The sequence below is a fragment of the Gymnoscopelus microlampas genome (genome assembly GCF_963454915.1).
Source record: "Gymnoscopelus microlampas genome assembly, chromosome: 7".
In the NCBI taxonomy this organism is placed as follows: domain Eukaryota; kingdom Metazoa; phylum Chordata; class Actinopteri; order Myctophiformes; family Myctophidae; genus Gymnoscopelus; species Gymnoscopelus microlampas.
In genome coordinates this window covers 46,728,874-46,749,993 of record NC_139944.1, presented here as the reverse complement: position 1 = coordinate 46,749,993, position 21,120 = coordinate 46,728,874, and the positions used below count along the sequence as shown (strand labels likewise).

Below are 21,120 nucleotides of genomic sequence, written 5' to 3'. Positions count from 1 at the left end.
AACGCACACTTTTTATAGTTTAAGATAGTCTGTACATACATTGTTTTGATTGTTTTGTTCCACTTTTGCTTTAGCAATGTAAACATGTTTTCTCATGCCAATAAAGCCCCACACATTGAATTGACACAGACAGACAGACAGACAGGCACGCACGCACACACACACACGCACCCACCCACTCACTCACTCAGAGCAGAGCAGCTCCCTCCCTCTCTCTACATTATTTATACATATGTACAAAATAATGTACATAGGCCAACATAAGTTTGTATTGATTGCATTTTTCCACTTCTGCTTTGGTAATGTTTTCTCATGGCAATAAATCCCCTTTGAATTGAATTGAAATTGAGAGAGAGTGAGAATAGGGAGTTAGGGACATATGAGTTTTCTACATTATACCTCAGTGTCATTGAATTTTAGAGACAGTCTGAATATTATTTTTTTTTTTTACATAGGCCTAACTGTCTTTTGGCCTGCGTGCCACTGTTTTCTGTTATTTTATTTGAGATTGATTGAACGGCCTGGTTAAACTCTGGCAAGAGTTGATCTGCATGTTGGTAGGCTACTTGATACTTTTCTTCATTACACCAACAACTTCAGCCTTTCATAAATCCACCAGTTTCAAATGAAAGGCTCGTCGATTCATTGTCACTGTGTCATGATAAGACAAAACCATGTGTACCAAATAAATAAACGTACAAAACACGCTGTGCCTCTCGACCGGCCTACATGTCCCAGAATGCATTGCGCCACACTAGACCCAGCCCTCTCTCCCCTCCCAACTATTCTCTTGTCGACTTAGCTTTTTGCACTGATTTGATAGCTTGACTGTTTAGGGCTGGAAAGTTGAAACTGCTACACACTTCGTCTTGTGTGTCATCGTCGTAATCGTCATCCTGTTAACCGCCATCATAGTCTTAAAAGAAAACAACACACAACATCCGATGATGATTCATTGACGTTGGAGGATGTCTCGTAGCTTCCTTGGACCAGCAGAGACAGTTTGGGAAGAAGATCTCTTTACCGCGGAGGAGACTAGCGTTTCAGACCATTTGTTGTGACTAGGCCGCTGCTTTCTAGTGGAACTATGGCCCCTGCAGGGCTGCAGACAGGGAGTGGATGGAGGGCATGTCGGTGAGCCTGAGGCCGAGGAACACCCCGCTGAGCCTGCTGGATATTAGGAACAATAATTAGCTTATTAGCAATAAACACAACGCTGCCACCTGACTTTTGCTGACAACAACATGACGTCTTTTCCAAACCGCTCCTCGGTTTAATGTATGTAAACAACAGAGACACGACCCGGCGGTCTTACATTAAGTTGTAGCAAAGTTAACGTTAAATCTTAATTGTTTAAAGTTTAACACTATATAGTCTGTATTTATTGGCCCCTAAGGCTAGCAGTGAAGCTAGCCGTGTGCTAGCTTCACATTGACATTGTATTAATCACACGTCCAAATGTCTTGCATACTTTATTCACTCATATTTTAAGGAGATTCGGGGGGATTTGGTCGTCAAACTCTTAACACTAATGACATCGCTGCTTGGACTACTACGTGGTTTTGTGTCTGCCACTTATGTGATCAATGGCCATTTGACTCACTGAGCATGATAGACTGAAGAAGCATTGACTTGTGTGTTCTTTTAAGACGCTTCATTTGGGAGCTATATTATAATAACACGTCTTGGCACCTGCTGCCTTGGAGGAACGTTACCTTGTGCAAAATCTAACAAACCAAACTATAGTTAACTTGCCATGGAGGGAAATCCACAGAAAACCACCGCCTTGGCCCGAGAATTATCACGGACCTTCAGCAGCTACAACAAGCACTCCATCCAGCTGAAGAAGAACCTGAAAGAGACTAATGCATTCTTTCGGGAAATCCGACAGAATTACAGCAATGCCTGTGCATCAGCTATCAGCTCGGAGGGAGCTTCTTTTGAGGCAGGTGAGTTGAGTTCCCCTGCACCTGCTACAGAGCAGCCAGCATCTGAGTCACACACACACACACACACACACACACACACACACACACACACACACACACACACACACACACACACAGATACATTTTATTCACACATAAAGTGTAAGCATTTTTGTTTTATAAAACTGCTGTCAAGTTATTTTTCTGTCAATGCGTCCAATTAGAAAATACATGAATTATCCAGGGTTAGGGAAAGTGAAAGGGATTAAGGCTCCTTCTCAAAAGCATGTTCAGGACTTCAGGCTAAGTGCAACAAATGTGTTGATTTAGGCACATGAGCATTGAGTTCACCTTATTTAGCTAGATAGAAACCCAGGGCACTCTTGCATTTACGTGTGTGTGTGCGAGTGTACTGTGTAGTGCGCTGGTTTGTTAAGGTAAATCACATTTCATGGGAGCAATTTACCTTCCTCTCACACCATGCTGTTCAGGAGCTTATCTGTGTCCAAACAGATTCAACACATTGGACTCTGCTGAACTCTGCTCACTGTTTCTTTTAATGCTGATTCACATCTACAGTGTTAGGTGTTGCTGTTGAGGTTTGTGGCATGTTAGTAGCCAGGAATTGTTGGTTTTTGATTTCTCTTTTCATGTTGAGGGAAGTGAGACGGACCACAATTAAGTCTTCAGTTTCATTACAGATCTAACTAGAAAAGTGTGCTCCTCGGAGCGCAGGTATCCACCAGACCAGGGTGCTTACCCAGGGCCCTCATATTATGGTATTCAATCATTCCAGCCAGTCGTAATGGAATATGAAAAATCTGACTGATACACCTTGATCGCATGACTACAGCGATAATTTGAACCAATTTGTGTGAGTTTTGTGTGACAAAATTGGTTGTAGTAGTAGCAAAAAGTTTGCTTTGAAGAAGAAGAGAAATGGCGGAAAATCTAGTGTGGCACAAATGGTTGGGGGCTGGGGGCTTTGCGTCATCATTAGAGGAATCCAGGGATATTTTGTTTTGATTGTATGACCTACGGTTCAAGAGTTATAGGCCTGAACCATGAGACCACCATTAGGCCAATTTGAAAAATGGGGTCGGGGTGGAGGTTCTTCTTTAGCCTACTATGGGGAGTGTGCGTGCAAAGTCTCATGGCAATCGGACACTCCATTAATGATTTGTGGCATTTAGTGCAAACTTTGAAAAAGTTTGTAGAAGTAGTTGCAAAAAGTGTTTGGAAGAAAATGCAAAATAGGTCGGAAATGGGTGTTGCCCATGTGCAGAGTTGTGTCATGATCCAAGGAATCCAGGGAAAACCTATGGATCAAGAGTTATTGGCCAAAAGGTGAAGCGGCCTGTTATAGTGCCACCGATTATGAATTGGTCCAAGGTTGCTGGAGAATAGATGTTCATAAACGGACGGGTGGACAAGACGGACAGGAACGAAAACATAGTCTACTCTCCGGCCTGGCAGAGACAAAAAATTGTGTTGAAAAAACCCTGTCTATCTTGGAGTATCGATAGCTCACACTGTTAAACGCTAGAGGTTGGGCTGAAAATGTAGGCTTTAAATCATCATGTTAGGTAAGGGCAAGTGGTGAATACCAGCAGGATAATTCCAGATTAGACTAACAGCCTCTGCTAAAGTTACTGGACAGAATGTGGGGTGGTGTTGAGGGGGGTTAGGTTTTACATATAGAGCAGGATATTGCCAAGCTCTGTTCTTTGTTGTACAGCTGCTTTTGACTGTGACTCAGCATCATTGTGAATTATGTCCAAGTAAGACCATTACCCTCAAATAGCCAGGTTGAATTGAATCTTCTGTGTTCACCAAGCCTGTGGGTTGGATAAGGAAATAATGGCCCATGGAAAAAAGGGACCAGCTTTGAAGTCTGCACTACAATCTCCCGCCATCCCCCCCCAGCATTACCACTGTAACTGAAGGGTCATCTACATTATATCCTTAATGCAACGCTCAACTAGGAGGGATAGTAACGCAAGTCTTAAGCTATTTCTGGTTACACTTCTGATTAATAATCTTTCAGAAGTTGATCAGTAAAGCCAAATGTATACTCTGTGGTAGGATGGTGTTGCTTGCGGAAAATAGCCAATTAAATCTGTTTGGTTAATAGTAATAATAATAATAATATAATGAATTGCATTTTTATGGAGGTTAATTCATGGTTTGGTTAATACCACAAACTATAAACTGAGCTTCATACCTTCCCTGTTTGAGTTAAGTGGAAATTCTTGTTGTAACCCAAGGCTAAGCATTTGTATTCCCCTCCAATAACTGGTATGTTTTCCTGTGTCTTTAGGGCAGCTGAGCTGCATCTCTTTCCCCAGTCATGAGGAAGAGTTCCTGCGCAACACAGTGGGAGCTGCCCCTTACATCCTGGTGCTGGGCCAGGACTGCGCCGCCCGCTACCAGCTGCTCAATTGCCTCCTGGGCGAGAGACTGTTGCCACTGGGCCCCGAGGCCGGGGAGGCTTGCGAGGGGGTTCAAGGCTCCGTCTGCAAGAGGCGGAAGTTGTGCTTCACCCACGGGAGACAGACGCGGCTCAGCCTGGCACTGCCGGGCCAGTATGAGCTGGTGCACAGCGTGCAGCTGGCGGCAAACCGCGGCCGCTGGGACACGGTTCCCCGGGAGGACCTAGAGATCCACGAGGAGTGTGAAGATCCTGCACATAGACTGGCTGAGCTGGAGATCACGCTGCACCACCCACTGCTGCAGGTGAATTATTACATCATCGCCCTAATCGCAATTATTTTTGCAGAATCGTCGTAATCGTTTCCATGTTGAGAAAGATTCAAACATCTATCAAAGTGTGAGCTTGTAGATCGACTATTTCCACACAAATCTTTAGTATAAAATATTGAATATGCCGTATTTTGGCCATAATACATTATTTATTTTGATCGTTATTTCGTTGGTATCGTTCATTGTCAGTCATTTCTTTGTGTATTTAATTTTTTTTGTCATATCTGCCAGGTGCAATTTTTGTTTACAAGGCCACTGAAAGCCAAGCAATTATTTGTATGACAATTAATCGTCAAGTAAAATGTCATAATCATGACAACCCTAGCTGCAGGTATGCTTCAGCTTTTGTAGCCCAGGCAAAAGAACATCCCTGTTAGAAAAAGATAGTATTGATGGATGGTAGCCAACTCTAATAAAGAGTGCTTCTTTTACATCATATTCTTACATTCAGACTATTTGGTTTATGCACAGTAGCACAGGTTTAGTTCCTAACAGTATATCTGGGTTTATTTATAGCCACAGCGTTTTCAAAAATAACTGTTATACATACTACTATACCTACTCTGTCACTGGTTATTTATTTCCTTGTAGTGTCATGTTTCTCTTTAAAAAAAAATCTCAATACAAATCGGTGTGGCTGATTTGGCTTTAGCTGGCTACTGTTTAGGAATTCAGCAGTGTAGACGGTGCTTGAATTCTTCCGTTTACTTTTTCGAGCATCCTTTGAAGAACACAATCCACAGGTTAGTGCTCACCACATGCTCGCATGTGGTGTAAGGAAGTAGTGCTTAACCATAGTGGTATACAGCCATGCGGCTCTTCAGCCTGTGTGGGACCTGATGATCAGAGAGTATCCTGTGGGGGTTAACTGATTCGTCGTGGTCAGTGGATCGTAGTCATTCCTTATCACGTGTGGTGTGTGGAAAATGTTGTTTAATCCTTTAGACAAAGGCCTCTCGGCAGGTCACCGTGGAAGCCTCGCCTCAGACAGCCCCAGAACCTAGGCCCAGCATTGCTTTCTAGGCTGCCACCCGCCCCCCCTTACGTAATGGCCCTGGTCTGGTGCGATTCACATGACCAGGCCACATAAGTAAAAAAAAATCCCCAACTCCATTGCTGTGATGGGGTTACCATGGTTATTATGGCTGAATCCCAGGTCACCGTTAATCATCATGGATCATTTTTCATTTTATGTTTTTCTTTCTGTTGTTTACTTTCCTCGGGTCACAATCCGCACAGTATCAGCTGTTGTAAGTAAGAGCTGTGTGTTGAATGATCTAATAGAGAAACAACGTATTGATGCACTCCTTTAACACATTATTAGATCTACAGCAATTTGCTCCATAATTTCTTCATGTAATGCTAATGTAAACAAGTAATATAATATAATTTCACTTTCTGTCAGCCCCCCTGTATCTCCCCCAGTCTGTTCTGGCTTTCTATGGCAGAAAGTCAGTCCTTTATGTTTACATTTGGACATAAACAGATGAGTTATTGTTTGGAACAGCTGAGTCATTGTCTGGAAGACGTGCACTTCATGTGAGAGAGATGCAGTGCGGAATGAATCTCTCATTTATGCTGGACTTGATATCGTTTCACTGTGAGTTACATGGTGTTACATCCACTTGTTTTTTAGGAAATTACCGATTCCAAAATGGCTTTGAATGTTTTGCAGTCTACACTACAGTGTTTTCGTTTTGGTTGGGTTAATGGTGTAATAATTGGGGGTTTAGTTTACTTGTTTACCTAGAGGTACTGTATGTGAAGGCACAGAAGAACCTCTCTGCTCCCTGTGATATTCACACGGCCCTGACAGAATCACAACACCCTGTTTCAGAGAGGCCAAGAGATGAGAGAGTCAACTTGCTAATTATCCCCCTCTTCCATCGCAGTGTTTCCTTGTGCATCTTACCGCCACCTAGACACACAGTAACACACGGGACATGAATGTTGCCAGCCTATTGTCACATTTCTCAAAATGCCTTTGAGCTGTATGGCCCAACGTGATCGATCACTGTCAGCCTGCCACAAGTTCATACGGGCTACAGCTTAGAGAACACCCCACTTATTAGCAAAGGGCTGAGACATTTGCATACTCTCTCGAAGTGTGCTATTAAAAGACATTGGTGAATGTATCTGTTTGACTGCTTGTTATTTTAATTTTCATAAACTGGGTCAGACAGTAAACATGTGGCTGGTCTGCTCTGTAAGGCTAGCCCTTTAAGATGAATGTAAGGACTGACAGAGTGGAGAAAAACAGCTTCAGGAAACCTGATGACGATTCGATTTTATCGTCACTGCTGCTGTTGGCAATACACTGCATGAAGGCAACTGAAAGATTGTGCTTATTTTGATTAGTTGTGGGCAAATGTTTGCAGGCTATCTTTGTTCCAGAGAGACTGCTCAGTTGGTCTCAGCTCTTGTTTCTTGGAGACAGGACTGACTGTCTCCTTTGTGTGGCTGTGTTAGTCATTTCTGCCTCTCTTTTTCTCTTTCACCCTATTTCTCCCTTCACCCCCACCCTGACCCCCCCACCCCACCCCATTCACTGACTCCATCTCACGCTCTCTCCGATTCTATTTTTGTTTATGTTGTAATTTATCAAAATCTATGCACATCTTTGCACTTGTAACTTATTTTTTTGCCCCGTCATAGCCTTTCCCATGACCGCCACCATAGATAGGTTTATGTTCAGAAATGGAAGTAGCATGTGACATGTATAGCTGATGTCCCCCCCCCAGTAGTGGAATCCATTTTAACGTTTAGCACACAAGGTTGGATTGAATGAACAGAGCAATTATCTGTAGCACAATAACATCAAATAGAAATGATGAGTTTCCTCGTAAAGTCCTAGTTGTACAATCAGGAGGTCAGAAGAATTGGAGACATGCAGATGCACGTGTTGAGCAGTAGGCCTGTCACAATTATTACATAATCGTCTAATCGCAATTATTTGAGATAATCACAATTATTTTGCATAATCGACATAATCGTATACAGGTTGAAAAATGTTCATACTTTTCAATTATTTTCCCCAAATAGTGGAAATGGCGGATCTACAAGTTCACAATGCGTCGTGTTGTGAGATTGTAGCTCGGCTATTTATATATTTAAGTTATTTGTCATATCTGCTTTAATTGGAATCTTTGCTTACGAAGCATAAAAGGATAACATACATTTTACTTATTTATACGGTCCAATGTTCAATGTGAAAAACACAATTACATTGTTAACCCATTTAGACCTGGAACGCATCTGTGTCACTTTAGGTTTCTTTGGCTATTCAAAAATAGCAGATATACAAGCTCATAGCGCGGCAATGAGCTTGTAGATCTGCTATCTTTGAAAAATCGTAAAAGAATATTTTCTAATATTTTACTCAATGGTTAATCGCCATTATTTGACAATTAACCATTGAGTAAAATGTCAAGCCCTATATTGGAACAGTTGATCTGATGGGAGAAACAACACCGTTCATTTTACAGGAAGCAAAGATCATGGTGGCGCCGTGTTCGAGCATCCAGCCCATAGAGGACGCCCTGGACGATTGCACTCGCAGCGTGACCCCCATCCTACTCTACGCCCTCAACCAGGACTCCCTCAGCGCGGAGCAGGTCGCCGACCTGCGAAAGGTCAAAGAGATGCTCCCCTTCCCGATCTGCTTCATTCGCATCCCTGCGGCCGCGACGCTGCCAGAGGCGTCCCCCGAACCCGGCCGCCGCGCCGAGAAGGAAAGAGAAAGAGACAGGGAGAGAGAGAAGAGCCCTCTCTACAAGCACCTGCTCTCCTTGGGCTTCCTCAGCAACCACGCGGGGAACTGCTCCTGCGGCGCCCCCACGCAGACGCCCAACCCGGGCACCAAGCCGCAGAGCGTGCTGGGGGAGGCTTTCGAAAGACTGCATCGGCTCCTGGTGCCCTTCGCCCGCCAGGTGCTTCACAACCAGCAGGTGGAGGCCGCCAACATTCTCAATGGGGTGCATTCTCGTTGTCTGGATCTGTTCATCAACCAGGTTAGTGCCTGTGTGGGAGAGAGTACCATCTCCATCTGTGTGTGTGTGTGTGTGTGTATAGGTTACAGATAGATTGGCATTCCAGGGAGATTGGAAAAGAAGCGCTTATTTTCACCGCCCGTCCGCCCCCCAGGCAGTAGAACCAACGCTAGAAGGCAATAAAAGCCAGACATGAGTCCCACACCACACACGCATGCACACGCGCACAAACGAGCACGCACACACGCATGCGCGCGCACACACACACACACACACGAAGCACAAGGGGGCGAGCCTGAGGGGGCGGGGGCGGGCTGGCGGGCTATGTTAGTGCAGCGAGTGGCAGTTGGGGCAAACGCAGTCCCCACAACATCATTTACGATTCTGTGCCTATCGGTACCTAACTCGGACGGCGCTTAGTCGATTAGCAGACCATCGGCCGGTCGTCGTGGGCACTCGCGCCTGGAGCTAAAATATTGATTCAGATCACAATTTTATTGCAAAACAAAGTTTTATTCTGCAAAGACATAAAAAAAATAATCAACCTCCTGAAGTGCGCAATAGGGGTGTGCCGATATATCGTCCCGCGATATATCGCGATACGTTTTCGCGACGATATGTATCGTTTTGGGAAAAAAAAATATCGTTTTTGAAAAAAAAAAAACATTTTTTTTTTTTTTTTTTTTTTTTTTTTACAATCATAATAATCAGGCATGCAAACGACCCCGAAGTGAAAAGAGTGACAACATGTTTTTTTTTCGGGTCAGGTGTCATACTATTTGGATTCAAAACGGCTATTGTAGCTGAAAAGCTACAAGTTTGCATGTCTGAATAATGCAAAAACAGAATTATTTGTTTGCATTTTCTTTTTTTCTCCTCCATATATTTTCATAATAAAAAAAGTGCGTATCGTATCGTATCGAAATCGTATCGAAGTTGTGTGCCAAATATCGTATCGTATCGTTTAGTGAAATTAGTGTATCGGCACACCCCTAGTGCGCAAGGTTCCTTGTTACAGGTATAAGGCAGCAATCACAAAGCATTTTGCAGCTTCACAACATGGTGTCTGCCTCCAACCACCACTTTTAAGGGAAAAAAATACCTTTTCCAACAAAAACACAAACAGTTTAAATGCTGGTATTAATCGGTCAAAAACATTTTTGCCGGTTAAACGGTTAATTATTGACTGGACCTAGAGTTCAGCCTGCAGTCTCGGTTGTAATGTTTCTGATGCAGCGTTTCTGACTAGCTACTATATGCTCTTTCTGCAGGCGTTTGACATGCAGAGGGACCTGCAGATAACGCCGCGCAGGCTAGAATACACGCGGGAGAAGGAAGGCGAACTGTTCACCTCCCTCATGGCCATCGCCAACCGCAAGCAGGAGGAGATGAAGGAGATGATTGTGGAGACGCTCTGCGGCATGAAAGAACAGCTGCTCGAGGACGCTGCTAATCTGGAGTTCACAGGTCAGCGCAGTCACCTCTGTTAAACAATGTGTCCTACAGCCATGCAGGTGTTTTTGTTTGCGTCTGTTTCTCAGCTAGATAAGTTGCATCAGGATTCATCTGCCAACATGTGAATTGGCAGAGGTTATGTCTTTTTTATTTATTTTTTTATTTATATTTATTATATTTGTACAGAGAGACAGGAAAGTGGATTGTCATGTTCTTCGCCACCAATTGACATAATGCTCTTTCAGTTATGTTTAGTAGTTAATCATCCCTTCAGCAGTATTGTTAGGGTGGGTTTTTCCCCCCCATTACGTTCCATTTCCCTGGTGAAGTTCCATTGAGATACAAAATCTCTTTTACGAGGGAGCCCTGTTGAGGGTAGCAGCAGTACAAAAAAACAACAACATTTCACTGCTGGCAAAAGTTTCAGCATAAAACTATACTGTTTCCTACAGTATATATTACAGAAAACTATGCATGACAAACAGTTTACCTTCTGAGGTTTTCAGTGGCAAAACAAGCCACTGCTTGTTTCATTAACATCTTCAGCATTACTATTCTTTGACAATTAAAATGCTGTTCCAAATGTAAACAAGATGTGTATTTTTATACTTAAGTCAAGTTCATTATCTTTTTGGCAACAGTGGGGCCAGTCCTATAACAGTAGCCTGGTATTGGCCAGACTGATAACGTGGATTCACTCTCACCTTCCTCCCCGGTATGAGTCTGGACTCTGGCCCATAGGATCAGAAAATGATCGGGCCAATCAGTGACTGCGTTTCAACTGCTGTCTGTACAGTGAAAAGCATCAAAATCATTTTCTGATTTCTCATACTCGCTCCCTATGGGCCGAAGTCCAGACTGATACCGGGGAGGAACGTGAGAGTGAATCCACGTTATCAGTCTGGCCAATGGCAGGCTACTATAACAGCCCTATAAATGCAAAAGTCTGTGACAGACTGAGTGAGTCACTGATGAAGTTGCACCATTGGTCGCCCGGCTGAATGTTGGCGTATCCTCATTGGCCGTTGCATTTTCAAAATTATTCTGTGGGAACAGTGGTTCCACAGTCTTTACGCCCGCAGGGATTATCCCTGCAGGGTTGGTATGCTGGGATTTTACAGTGCTAATTAATTACATACAGTATATACATCACATGCGGTTGACTGCACAGGATTTCACAATTTCCCCAACACTCTCTCCACAGACATCATTGTGACGACTAATGGAGACCCTGTCACATCGAAGGAGATCAAGTCCTGCATCCACCAGATCCAGGAACTGATAGTGGTTGGGTTGAACCAGGCTGTGGCCAATAAGCTGATCAGTTCCGTGGACTACTTGAGGGAGAGCTTTGTAGGAACCTTGGAACGTTGTCTCAGCAGCCTAGAGAAATCCCACATTGACACCTCTGTCCATAATGTCACTTCCAATCACCTCAAACAGGTCAGCTGGGATCCATCCAGATTTTGCTTCAAATTTGTTTAAAGCGAACAAGTTAACTGCCGCAAGATACTGAAGTTCACAATATAATTTGGAATATCAATCAATGTCAACGTAGAGTGTTGGGGTTCATTTCCCAGCCCCTAAACGGCAAAAGCCTGTGTGTTAAATGTAACACTGTGTGACGTGTGTTGGAATCATGGGGTACATTTTTCCCTCACCTACCCTGCCTTCTGTCCTCTGCCTTAGATATTAAATGCTGCCTATCACGTGGAAGTGACCTTTCACTCAGGATCCTCTGTTACACGTCTGGTGTGGGAGCAGATCAAACAGGTAGGTACTGTACCACACAAATCTATCAAAAATAATTGGGTGATTATACTGTGGGACTGTGTGATTACAATTTAGGTATTTAACAGACGCTCTTAATCCAGAGCGATTTATAGTAAGCAAGGAAAACACGAGGTGATACATCAAATGCATAGAAATAGTAATCTAGGATCATGGGTAAACCAAGAACCTAATGTATCATCAGTCTAAAAAACTGTATAATATTTAAAACAAAAATCAATAATCTGTACATTGAAACTATACACACTATAGGATGCCAGATCTACAAATTAACCTGGCATCTGTCTACATAACATGTTATCTAAATTGATTGATTGATTGAAATTTTTATTAGGCAAAAGAATGTAAAACAACACAGTTACATTTATAATGCTTTTGTCTAAAAGGTCCGGCCAAAAAAGTCCTTGCAGACTTGTTTCCGTTGGGGTCCTTGAATTAATTTCATAGACATATATAGTAGCAACCAAACAGTTCAAAAATCAACATAAAAATACAGAGAAAAAAAATACCACTATGTACAAAAAAAAGCGTGAGAAAATAAAAAATATATACAAAAAAAAGGGGAAAAAAGCATGAGAAAATAAAAATGATATACAAAAAAAAAGCATGAGGAAATAAAAAATATGTACAAAAAAAAAGCATGAGGAAATAAAAAATATGTACAAAAAAAAGGCATGAGGAAATAAAAAATATGTACAAAAAAGGGGAGGGGGGGGGGCCGTCTGTCTACAGGGAAACTGGTACTAGCTCCTCTTTAGGCCTCCAGAAAGATGAGTTTTTAGGGCTGTTTTGAATGGGCCCAGCGAACTGCATTTGTACCAATCCAATTACATTTTAGCCTTTGCATAAGCCTGCGAGGTCGTCAAGGCTAGGACAAGTGATTAGTAACTCGTTTTTTTGGTTTTACTTTCTCCTCTGTAGATAATCCAAAGGATAACATTTGTGAACCCACCAGCCATCAGCCCAGAGTGGAAGCGGAAGGTGGCCCAGGATGCCATAGAAAGCCTCAGTGCTGCCAAGCTGGCCAGGAGCATTTGCTCTCAGTTCAGAACGCGCCTCAACAGCTCCCACGATGCCTTTGCTGCTTCTCTGCGCCAAGTGAGCTTCCTCTTTACTCTGTTGTTGACTGTTGCTGAATTTGCTCTAATTCTTCAAACTCTCATGCAGATTGGTACAGCGTTAAGCCGTTAACACAGGGGTCTTCAACGTTTTCAGGCCAAGGACCCCCGTAGCTGAGAGAGAGATGAAGCAGGGACCCCCCTCTATATTGTATAAAATTGTGTTTCAGATTTAACTTTTTTTGTTTACTTGGTCTGCTCTTTTTTTCACTCTACACCAAACACCTCTTTGCTCTCAACGCCTTGAGAGCTTGTAGATCTGCTATTTTTTGGTAAAGTTCTCCTCAGAAAAGGGATGCTAGGGTTCAAGTGGTTAAGGTGTGAAAAAAATATCACACAAATTTTAGCGGACCCCCAATAGTAACTCTGAGGACCCCCTAGGGGTCCCGGACCCCCTTTTGAAGACCCCTGCGTTAACACATTATAATGTTATGTTGTAGCAATACAGTTGATGATACATTTTGAAGACATCCCTGCCACATTAGAGTTGATTGACAGGTCCACTTTATGGCGATGATCACCCAGAGTGGTGATTATGATTAGGGCTCGGTGATATGACAATATCACAATAATTTAAAAATTTGCCTCGATTATGATTAATGAACCGTTTTTAAGAAAAAATAAATACTGAATATCACAGATCTACGAGCTCACAGAGTTTGTAGATCAGCTATTTCCGATATTCGCATGCCACCATTGTACAATGATGTACTGTATAATACAGGGCTTAAGTGGTTAATCAGACTAATCGATTTTAAAAATCTATTAGAACTTTTGAGCAACCAACATAAGCAAGATTAAGTCGGTTTTTGGTTCTAAATGTCGGTTTTTGGTTCTAAATGTCGGTTTTGAAATATTTTTGGTTAATTGCCCAGCCCTAATGATGATGATGTGCTGTGCACCTTCATATTCTAAGAATAATAATAAGTCTTTTTGGAACCATAATGAGCAGAAGTCAGAAGTCACTGGGAAGTGTATCTTTTTCTCTTTCACTTTCGCTCTTTCTTAATGTGTCTTTCTTCCTTCCTTCTTTCCTTACTTCCTCCTCCTTACTACCTAAATGTGGTTGTGCAGTCATCTTTCTTTCTATATTGCTTTGTATTTCTCCCTTTAATTTTCTTTCTTTCCTCCTAGTAATGTTTGTGCCTATGAGGTATGCACCCTAGCCACTTGACTATCGGGGTGCCCCAGTTAAATCCATTTCAGAGGACAATAATGAGTCCTTAATAATTGCCATAATTTTATTGATATCTGTATATATCTGTAAGGATATCTCTACTGCTGTCTGTCTATATTCACAGTTTCATTCAGTGAACTGCTCTACTTCAGCATTGCAGCCATTGTCGTCTCATTGGACACTATATATCAGTATGTCCTGTGTATGGATACTAATATATAATAATTATGGATCTCTTTCCTCCGTCATTACACTGAGTTATTTGGCAAATCAATCAAAGATTTGATTTGACTGCCAAGATTTGGCAGTCAATTGAGGAAATTCTGTAAAATCTGCCATTTTACGTGCAGCACCTGCTCAACATAAGAATGCATTCACCATAGCATTCACCATAGGGATGATGATGTGTTCTGAAGATTACAGTGGGGCTTATGAGTACATTTTGATTTCCATCGCCATAAAGTGGACCTCTCAATCAAATCTAATGTAGCAGGGATGTCTTAAAAACCTCATCAACTGTATGGCTACAACAGAACTGTGCTGTACTGTGTATAACGCTGTACCAATCTGCATGAGTTTGAAGACTCGCATTACTATAGAGGGTTTCGGCCTTAGTCAATAACTGGAATATGCAAAGATGCATTATGAGCTGATCACGCACAAGTTAACAATTTAATGAAATTCCTCTAATAATCAGAGTAAAGCAGAGTAAATGACAGGCATTCTAATGGCTTTTTCAGTCACTTCAAAGCCTCTCTTTGATTAGCTTCCAAATGACAGTAGGCCTTGAATAGGCCGGGCAGTCATGTGATTCTGGTGGAAGGTAGTGCTCTGATCAGCAGGCTCATAACGCCATGCACTGGAACACATTGATCAGCAGTTTGATGCTGATTGATTATTTCTGTTGCGCTGCTTGTTTCCAGTCCTTCCATGCAGAGCCATCATTTCAGAAAGAGAACTAAAGTGTGGCAAAAAAAAGAAAAAGAAGTAACTTATGCGTTTTGTGCGTGTGTGTGTTTGCAGTTGGAGGAAGGCCATACAGGGCGCCTGGAGCGTACCGAAGACCTGTGGTTGCGTGTTAGGAAAGACCACGCCCCTCGTTTAGCACGTCTATCTCTGGAGAGCCGGTCCCTCAGAGATGTTCTGCTGCATGGTGAGTCACTGTGACAAACATGCAGTCAAACCCTCAGTGTTCATTTAACTCATTAAAACCGGGAAAGCATCTGGGTCATTTTAGATTTTATCAAAAAAGCATTATTTTATACTTTGGCTATTTCAAAAATAGCAGATATATAAGCTCATAGCGCGTCACTTCGTGCTTCGCTATGAGCTTGTAGATCTGCTATTTTTTTTAAATCTTGTACTCTGTGCTAATCTTTGAATATATATATATATATATCTTTTTTTTTTTTTTTTTTTAAGCAAACATCTTTAACTGAAGTCTTTGTGTATGGGGGTCGGTGGCCAAATACATATAATTTTAGGGGTCCTTGACATGAAAAGGTTTGAGAACCCCTGATATAGCAACTTGAGTTTTTCAGAAAACTGAAAATTCTGAACATTTTTTCGGGCTCAGGTCTTAATGGGTTAACTCTGAGAGGGCACACATGAACGGACCATTTGGTTGTATTTATACACTCTCAGAGTTATACAATTATAACACTGAGGTTCAACTAGTCTTTTTCATGCTCGTCAATTAATCGAACAATACTGTACTGTTGATCTCTGAATTGTTATTTTCATTATAATAAATTCCCACAGTTACAAAATTAGAGCTGTCGAAACTAGCCTAGATGTACAATTAAAATTTATAGCACGGTGCAATAAACGCAGTCCTCCTGGTTTGTTAAGTAAATGCTTTCAGACTCGACAGCGTTGCTTTGTGTTCCAACAGGCAAGCCGAAGCTTGGGCGCGAGTTGGGCCGGGGCCAGTACGGAGTGGTGTACCTGTGTGACAGCTGGGGAGGTCGCTACCCATGTGCCTTGAAATCTGTGGTACCGCCCGACGATAAACACTGGAATGATCTGGCTCTTGAATTTCATTACACAAGGTGAGTCAGTAGAGGGTGAAATTGCAGAATTAGAGGCAGCACACGTAGAGATAAACTTGATTAATGGCACTTTCTCATTGCACGGAACCGATTCAACTTGACTCGACTTGCTTTGTTTTTCACTGCAGATGGTACCCCCTCAATGTAGCTGGTTATGTCACAGCGACGCCCCACCCCTCTGGGCTCCGTAGGAGATGGCTAAACAATGCTAATGTTAAAGCTAAATGTAAAGTCCATTCTATGCAATAGAAAAGAACCAAAAGACAGATGATTTGGTGTGATTTTAACCACGGCCTAAAGAATACAAGTTCCAGTGCGTCACACCAAACCAACAGGTTTGGTGTGACCAACCACCACACCCTGCTTATTTAATACGTGCTGAATGCTGATATGTCGACATACATACATACATACAGTACACATACACCATACATTGTTTTGACCTCTTCAAGGCCATTTTATGGGTCTGTCAGCATATTGTGTTGGGGAAGTGGCATAGTCATGTTATGTCACAGTCTCAAAATTCATTTTTAGTTTTATTTTCAAAAATGGCAGATCTATAAGCTCACAACGAATCGCGATGTGATGCATTGTGAGCTTATAAATTGGCTAAGTATATAGGGGTTAAAGGACTAGTTTACCCAAAAGATTACTTATTTTCTATCAATTACACGCCTCAGTTTTTGTCGCATTCCTAAGCCAATAATTTCATGACTGGCGGCGTCTCCGGTAGGAGACTCAAACTGACCAGCCACCCTGTCATCAAATTATTGGCTCAGGAATGCGACAAGAACAAAAAAATCTCCATGAATTCAAGAGTTCATTGGGGTGTGTAATTGATAGAAAATAAGAATTGTTTTCGGTGAACTACTCCTGTAAGTGGTTAATGCTGGTCCATGTTATTGGTCAAACTCAGTGGTCATTTTGTATTTACATCATACTCGGGTGGGTTCCCACCTCGCTGAGTACAACGTGAGAGCAAAAAGAACTTGGAGAGAGAATCATGGATCAGATTTGAAGAAGGGTTGTGATAGGTTTGCCCCCCTGTGGACATCTCAAGAAGCGTTTCACAGATGTTTGTCAAATGGGCAGCTTCAGTCAGTGAAGTGATATTAATCAGTAAAAAATAATATATATATATATATATATATATATATATATATATTCTACACAGAATTTGTGTTCTTAACAAATTGTTTTTAACATAGCAAGAAGGATTGAATGTTGCGTTCTCTGAATGTGTTTTCATTTCTTCAGATCCCTGCCAAAGCACGAGCGCCTGGTGGACTGCCATGGCTCTGTCATTGATCACACCTACGGCGGTGGTTCCAGCATTGCTGTGCTTCTTATTATGGAGCGACTACACAGGGACCTCTATACAGGCTTAAAGGTGACTTGATACTGCAGTGTATGGAAAAGAACAGAGGGGCTCGTACTGTTATGATATATAGTTAGTGCAATGTTCACAACTATCCTGCTCTCCACCTTATTCGCCAAGGGTCATGTGTTTGTGTGTTCTAGGCTGGTCTATCACTAAGGGAGAGACTTCTGATTGCTCTGGATGTGGTGGAAGGGATTCGCTTTTTGCACAGCCAGGGTCTCTTGCATAGAGACATAAAGCTGAAGAATGTTTTGGTGAGTATGGAGTCTTTGACAGTGGGGTTGGAAAGGGGGATTGTGGAAATGCAGTGGCATAGATCAGTTACATTGGGATCGATGAGCTTAAATTGATGTGACATTTTGAGATCAGGTGAGTGTTTGTACAGCAAATATACTGTAATACCTCAGCACCTTCATTTCACACATTCCACGGTGTCCTCTGACAACTTTTAAAGAGACAATATTTTGAGAACGACTTACCTCCAAGTTGGATTGAAGACGTTTTTTTTTTATGTGTGTGCTGTTAACTGTAACACATGGCACATAAAAGTAGCTCTATTTCTGTGGCCAAATTCTTCATTCTGTCTTGATGTCTGGTGTCCCTTGTCTGTCCCACAGCTGGACAAACAGAATCGGGCGAAGATCACAGATTTAGGCTTCTGCAAACCGGAAGCCATGATGTCCGGCAGTGTCGTTGGAACTCCCATCCACATGGCCCCTGAGCTGTTCACAGGTCAGATTACCACGCAGGCATACTCTTGTTTGCTATGACATCAACCAAATAATCCATAAATGTGCATCACTTTTTCACATTCACATCCTTCCCAGCGTATACTAGTCTGTAAATAATGGATACATCAACACCCGTACATTGTCGTCATTTTAAATTAAATGATAAATTACAGCTGATGTGTCACAGTTTTACTGTCAAATCTATCTATATTGTTTTTTTATAATCCTTGAATATTACTTCTCTCCCTACAGGAAAGTATGATAACTCTGTAGATGTCTATGCCTTTGGGATCCTTTTCTGGTACCTCTGTACTGGTTCAGTAAAACTCCCAGAATCCTTCGAGAAATGCTCTACGAAGGACCAGCTCTGGAACAATGTTAAAAAAGGTGAAATACAGTAGAACTGCTTTCTCAAAGAAATACACCCCAATTCACAACAACCCAACAACATGGTCCCTGTATGACATTTGAGTCCTTGAAGCTTTGACTTTTAACCTTTTGCTCTTACTCATGGCTGCCTTTAGTATGGCAATCAAACTAGAAAGAATGCCAGCACAACACAGTCACAAGTAATAAACTATTTACCGGGAGCTCTACTCTAAAAAATAGTTACATATCAGCAAAAGAATGGCAGCACTCACAGAAGTGTCCTTCAGGTACTTTTACATGGGCAAACCACAATTTACTTGTGCCTGTCTGAATAAAAGCACCTGAAAGACACCGAGTGCTGGCATTCTTTTGCTGTCTTGGGTATGACCACATGCGCCAAGTTGGACAAAATGGCTATCGTGTGAATCATGTTCATATCTGGTCTGTGTCTTAAGCCATTAAGACCTGGAACTGTGTCATTTTTAGATTTGAGCTAAGAAAGCATTATTTTACACTTTGGGCTATTCAAAAATAGCAGATATACAAGCTCATTGCGCGGCACCGAGTGCCGCGCTACGAGCTTGTAGATTTGCTATTTTTGAAAAATCGTGAAAATGTGTGCAAATCTTCTGAATATATATATATATATATATATTTTTTTTTTTTAAAGCGAACATTTTTAACACAAATCTTTGCTTCTGGGGGTCCCTGGAACAAAATATTTTGGTGGGGGTCCGCGGCCAAAAACGTATAATATTGGGGGTCCTTGACATGAAAAAGATTGAGCACCACTGATATAGAAACATAGGTTTTTCAGAATACTGTTGAGATTTAGGAGACATGTAGAATCGGCTTCAGGTCTCAATGGGTTAATATCTGGTCTGTGTCTTAACTCGGTTGTCTTTTCTCTCCAGGTGCCAGGCCAGAGCGCTTGGCCAGTTTTGATGCGGAATGCTGGCAGCTGATGGAGGCTTGCTGGAACGGAGACCCCTCCCAGAGGCCTCTGCTTGGCATTGTAGAGCCCAGTCTGCAAAGCATCATGGCACGGCTCTGTAACTGCATCTCAGATCAGAAAAGCAATAGCCTCGAGGACTCAAACTGAAACACTCCAGATAAAATAAGATATAAACACTCCAAACAACAAAATACATTCACTAAAAGATTACGATCAGAGAAGAGTATTTTTGTTGTATTTATGACAAAGGCTCTCGGCACAGTATTTCTGAAGGACCTGAAACCGACAACCGAATAAAGTTATGTCCGAGATGTCTTCCTTCCTTCCCAAGATTTACATTATTTATGAGTTGATACAAGACAGACGTGTTACCCAAAAATTGTTTTAATTGTTTGTGTTCTGTGTATTATTTGTATACAAATGTAAGCCTACACTATGCTTTTCTATTAGCTGCCATGCTAATTGCTGCTTGATCATACGATTGTTACTAGATGAGAAATGTTTTAAAAGTAGTCCATTCCCAGTATTATAAAGTTATATAAAAATATTAATTTTAGATTGTATTTAAACTGTACGTATCATTGCATCTATACAACTTTTTTAAATAAAATGATCTGTTGAAACAAATGATTGTCATTCCTTAATGTATTTTCCTGATTTTAGCTGGAAGATGTCAATTGAAAAGCATTGATTCTACAAGCAAATTAGTATGTTATTACTCTAATTTGGGAGAGTAGCATTTGAATACATCTTGGTTCCATGTTAAATTGTGATTTCAATGACTTTGTTGAGCTATGAGGAGAAGCACATTGAAGACAATTAACATTGTGGGATTGTTGACATGCATCCAGGGCTGTAGGAAGGATAGAAAGAAAATCTTGTACTATATCTTCAAAACTGCATAATGAGCTGAAGTGGCTAATGTATGTTTTGTAATAATCAATCTACGAAGTAACTAGTACGGTAACTAAACGTTTTCAAATAATTGTAGTGCAAGTAAAAGTACTGAAATTGGAAATACTCCAGTAAAGTTAAAAAGACCTCAAAATTGTACTTGGTTACATGTACTTAGTTACTTTACACCACTGCTAATTAGCAATGCTTGTCAGAGGGATTACCAGCAGCACACATGAAAATGTCCTGCAGGCACTGTGCCAATTAAATAAAAGTATGATTTCTGTGAGAGCTGGTAATCCCTCTTGACTGTGCACCCTGTAAGAAATGACTAGAATTTTCAGAAGTGCTTTCATCCTCTTAAGTTATAATTATCAGTGCTTATACCGAACAGCTCCAGAGTGCATAATGTTCACACAAATCACGTAGTAGAAGGAAGGCTGCCAAGTAGAAGTGACAACTTCTACTTCGCAGCCTACAGGCTGTAGATCATATGTCACACTAAACAAAAATGGTGC

At 41.7% G+C, this 21,120-nt stretch overlaps 1 protein-coding gene across 1 annotated transcript; it reads left to right on the top strand.

Annotated features, from left to right (window-relative positions):
• Window positions 1–797: 797 nt before the first annotated feature.
• Window positions 798–20,335, top strand: dstyk (dual serine/threonine and tyrosine protein kinase). Its single transcript, XM_084062385.1, has 14 exons — window positions 798–1,949; window positions 4,249–4,664; window positions 8,177–8,701; window positions 9,952–10,147; window positions 11,340–11,578; window positions 11,825–11,908; window positions 12,848–13,024; window positions 15,245–15,374; window positions 16,116–16,272; window positions 17,530–17,662; window positions 17,794–17,907; window positions 18,271–18,385; window positions 18,637–18,771; window positions 19,668–20,335. The coding sequence occupies exons 1-14, from the start codon at window positions 1,757–1,759 to the stop codon at window positions 19,853–19,855; spliced, it is 2,802 nt and encodes a 933-aa protein (XP_083918511.1). The 5' UTR covers window positions 798–1,756; the 3' UTR covers window positions 19,856–20,335.
• Window positions 20,336–21,120: the final 785 nt, after the last annotated feature.

What these genes read in the sequence shown, in the direction of transcription:
- dstyk (XM_084062385.1), top strand. Translation starts at nt 1,757, where the DNA reads ATGGAGGGAAATCCACAGAAAACCACCGCCTTGGCCCGAGAATTATCA. An exon ending in GGGAGCTTCTTTTGAGGCAG is followed by an intron (nt 1,950 to 4,248) that starts GTGAGTTGAGTT and finishes CTGTGTCTTTAG; the next exon opens with GGCAGCTGAGCTGCATCTCT. An exon ending in CTTGAATTTCATTACACAAG is followed by an intron (nt 16,273 to 17,529) that starts GTGAGTCAGTAG and finishes TCATTTCTTCAG; the next exon opens with ATCCCTGCCAAAGCACGAGC.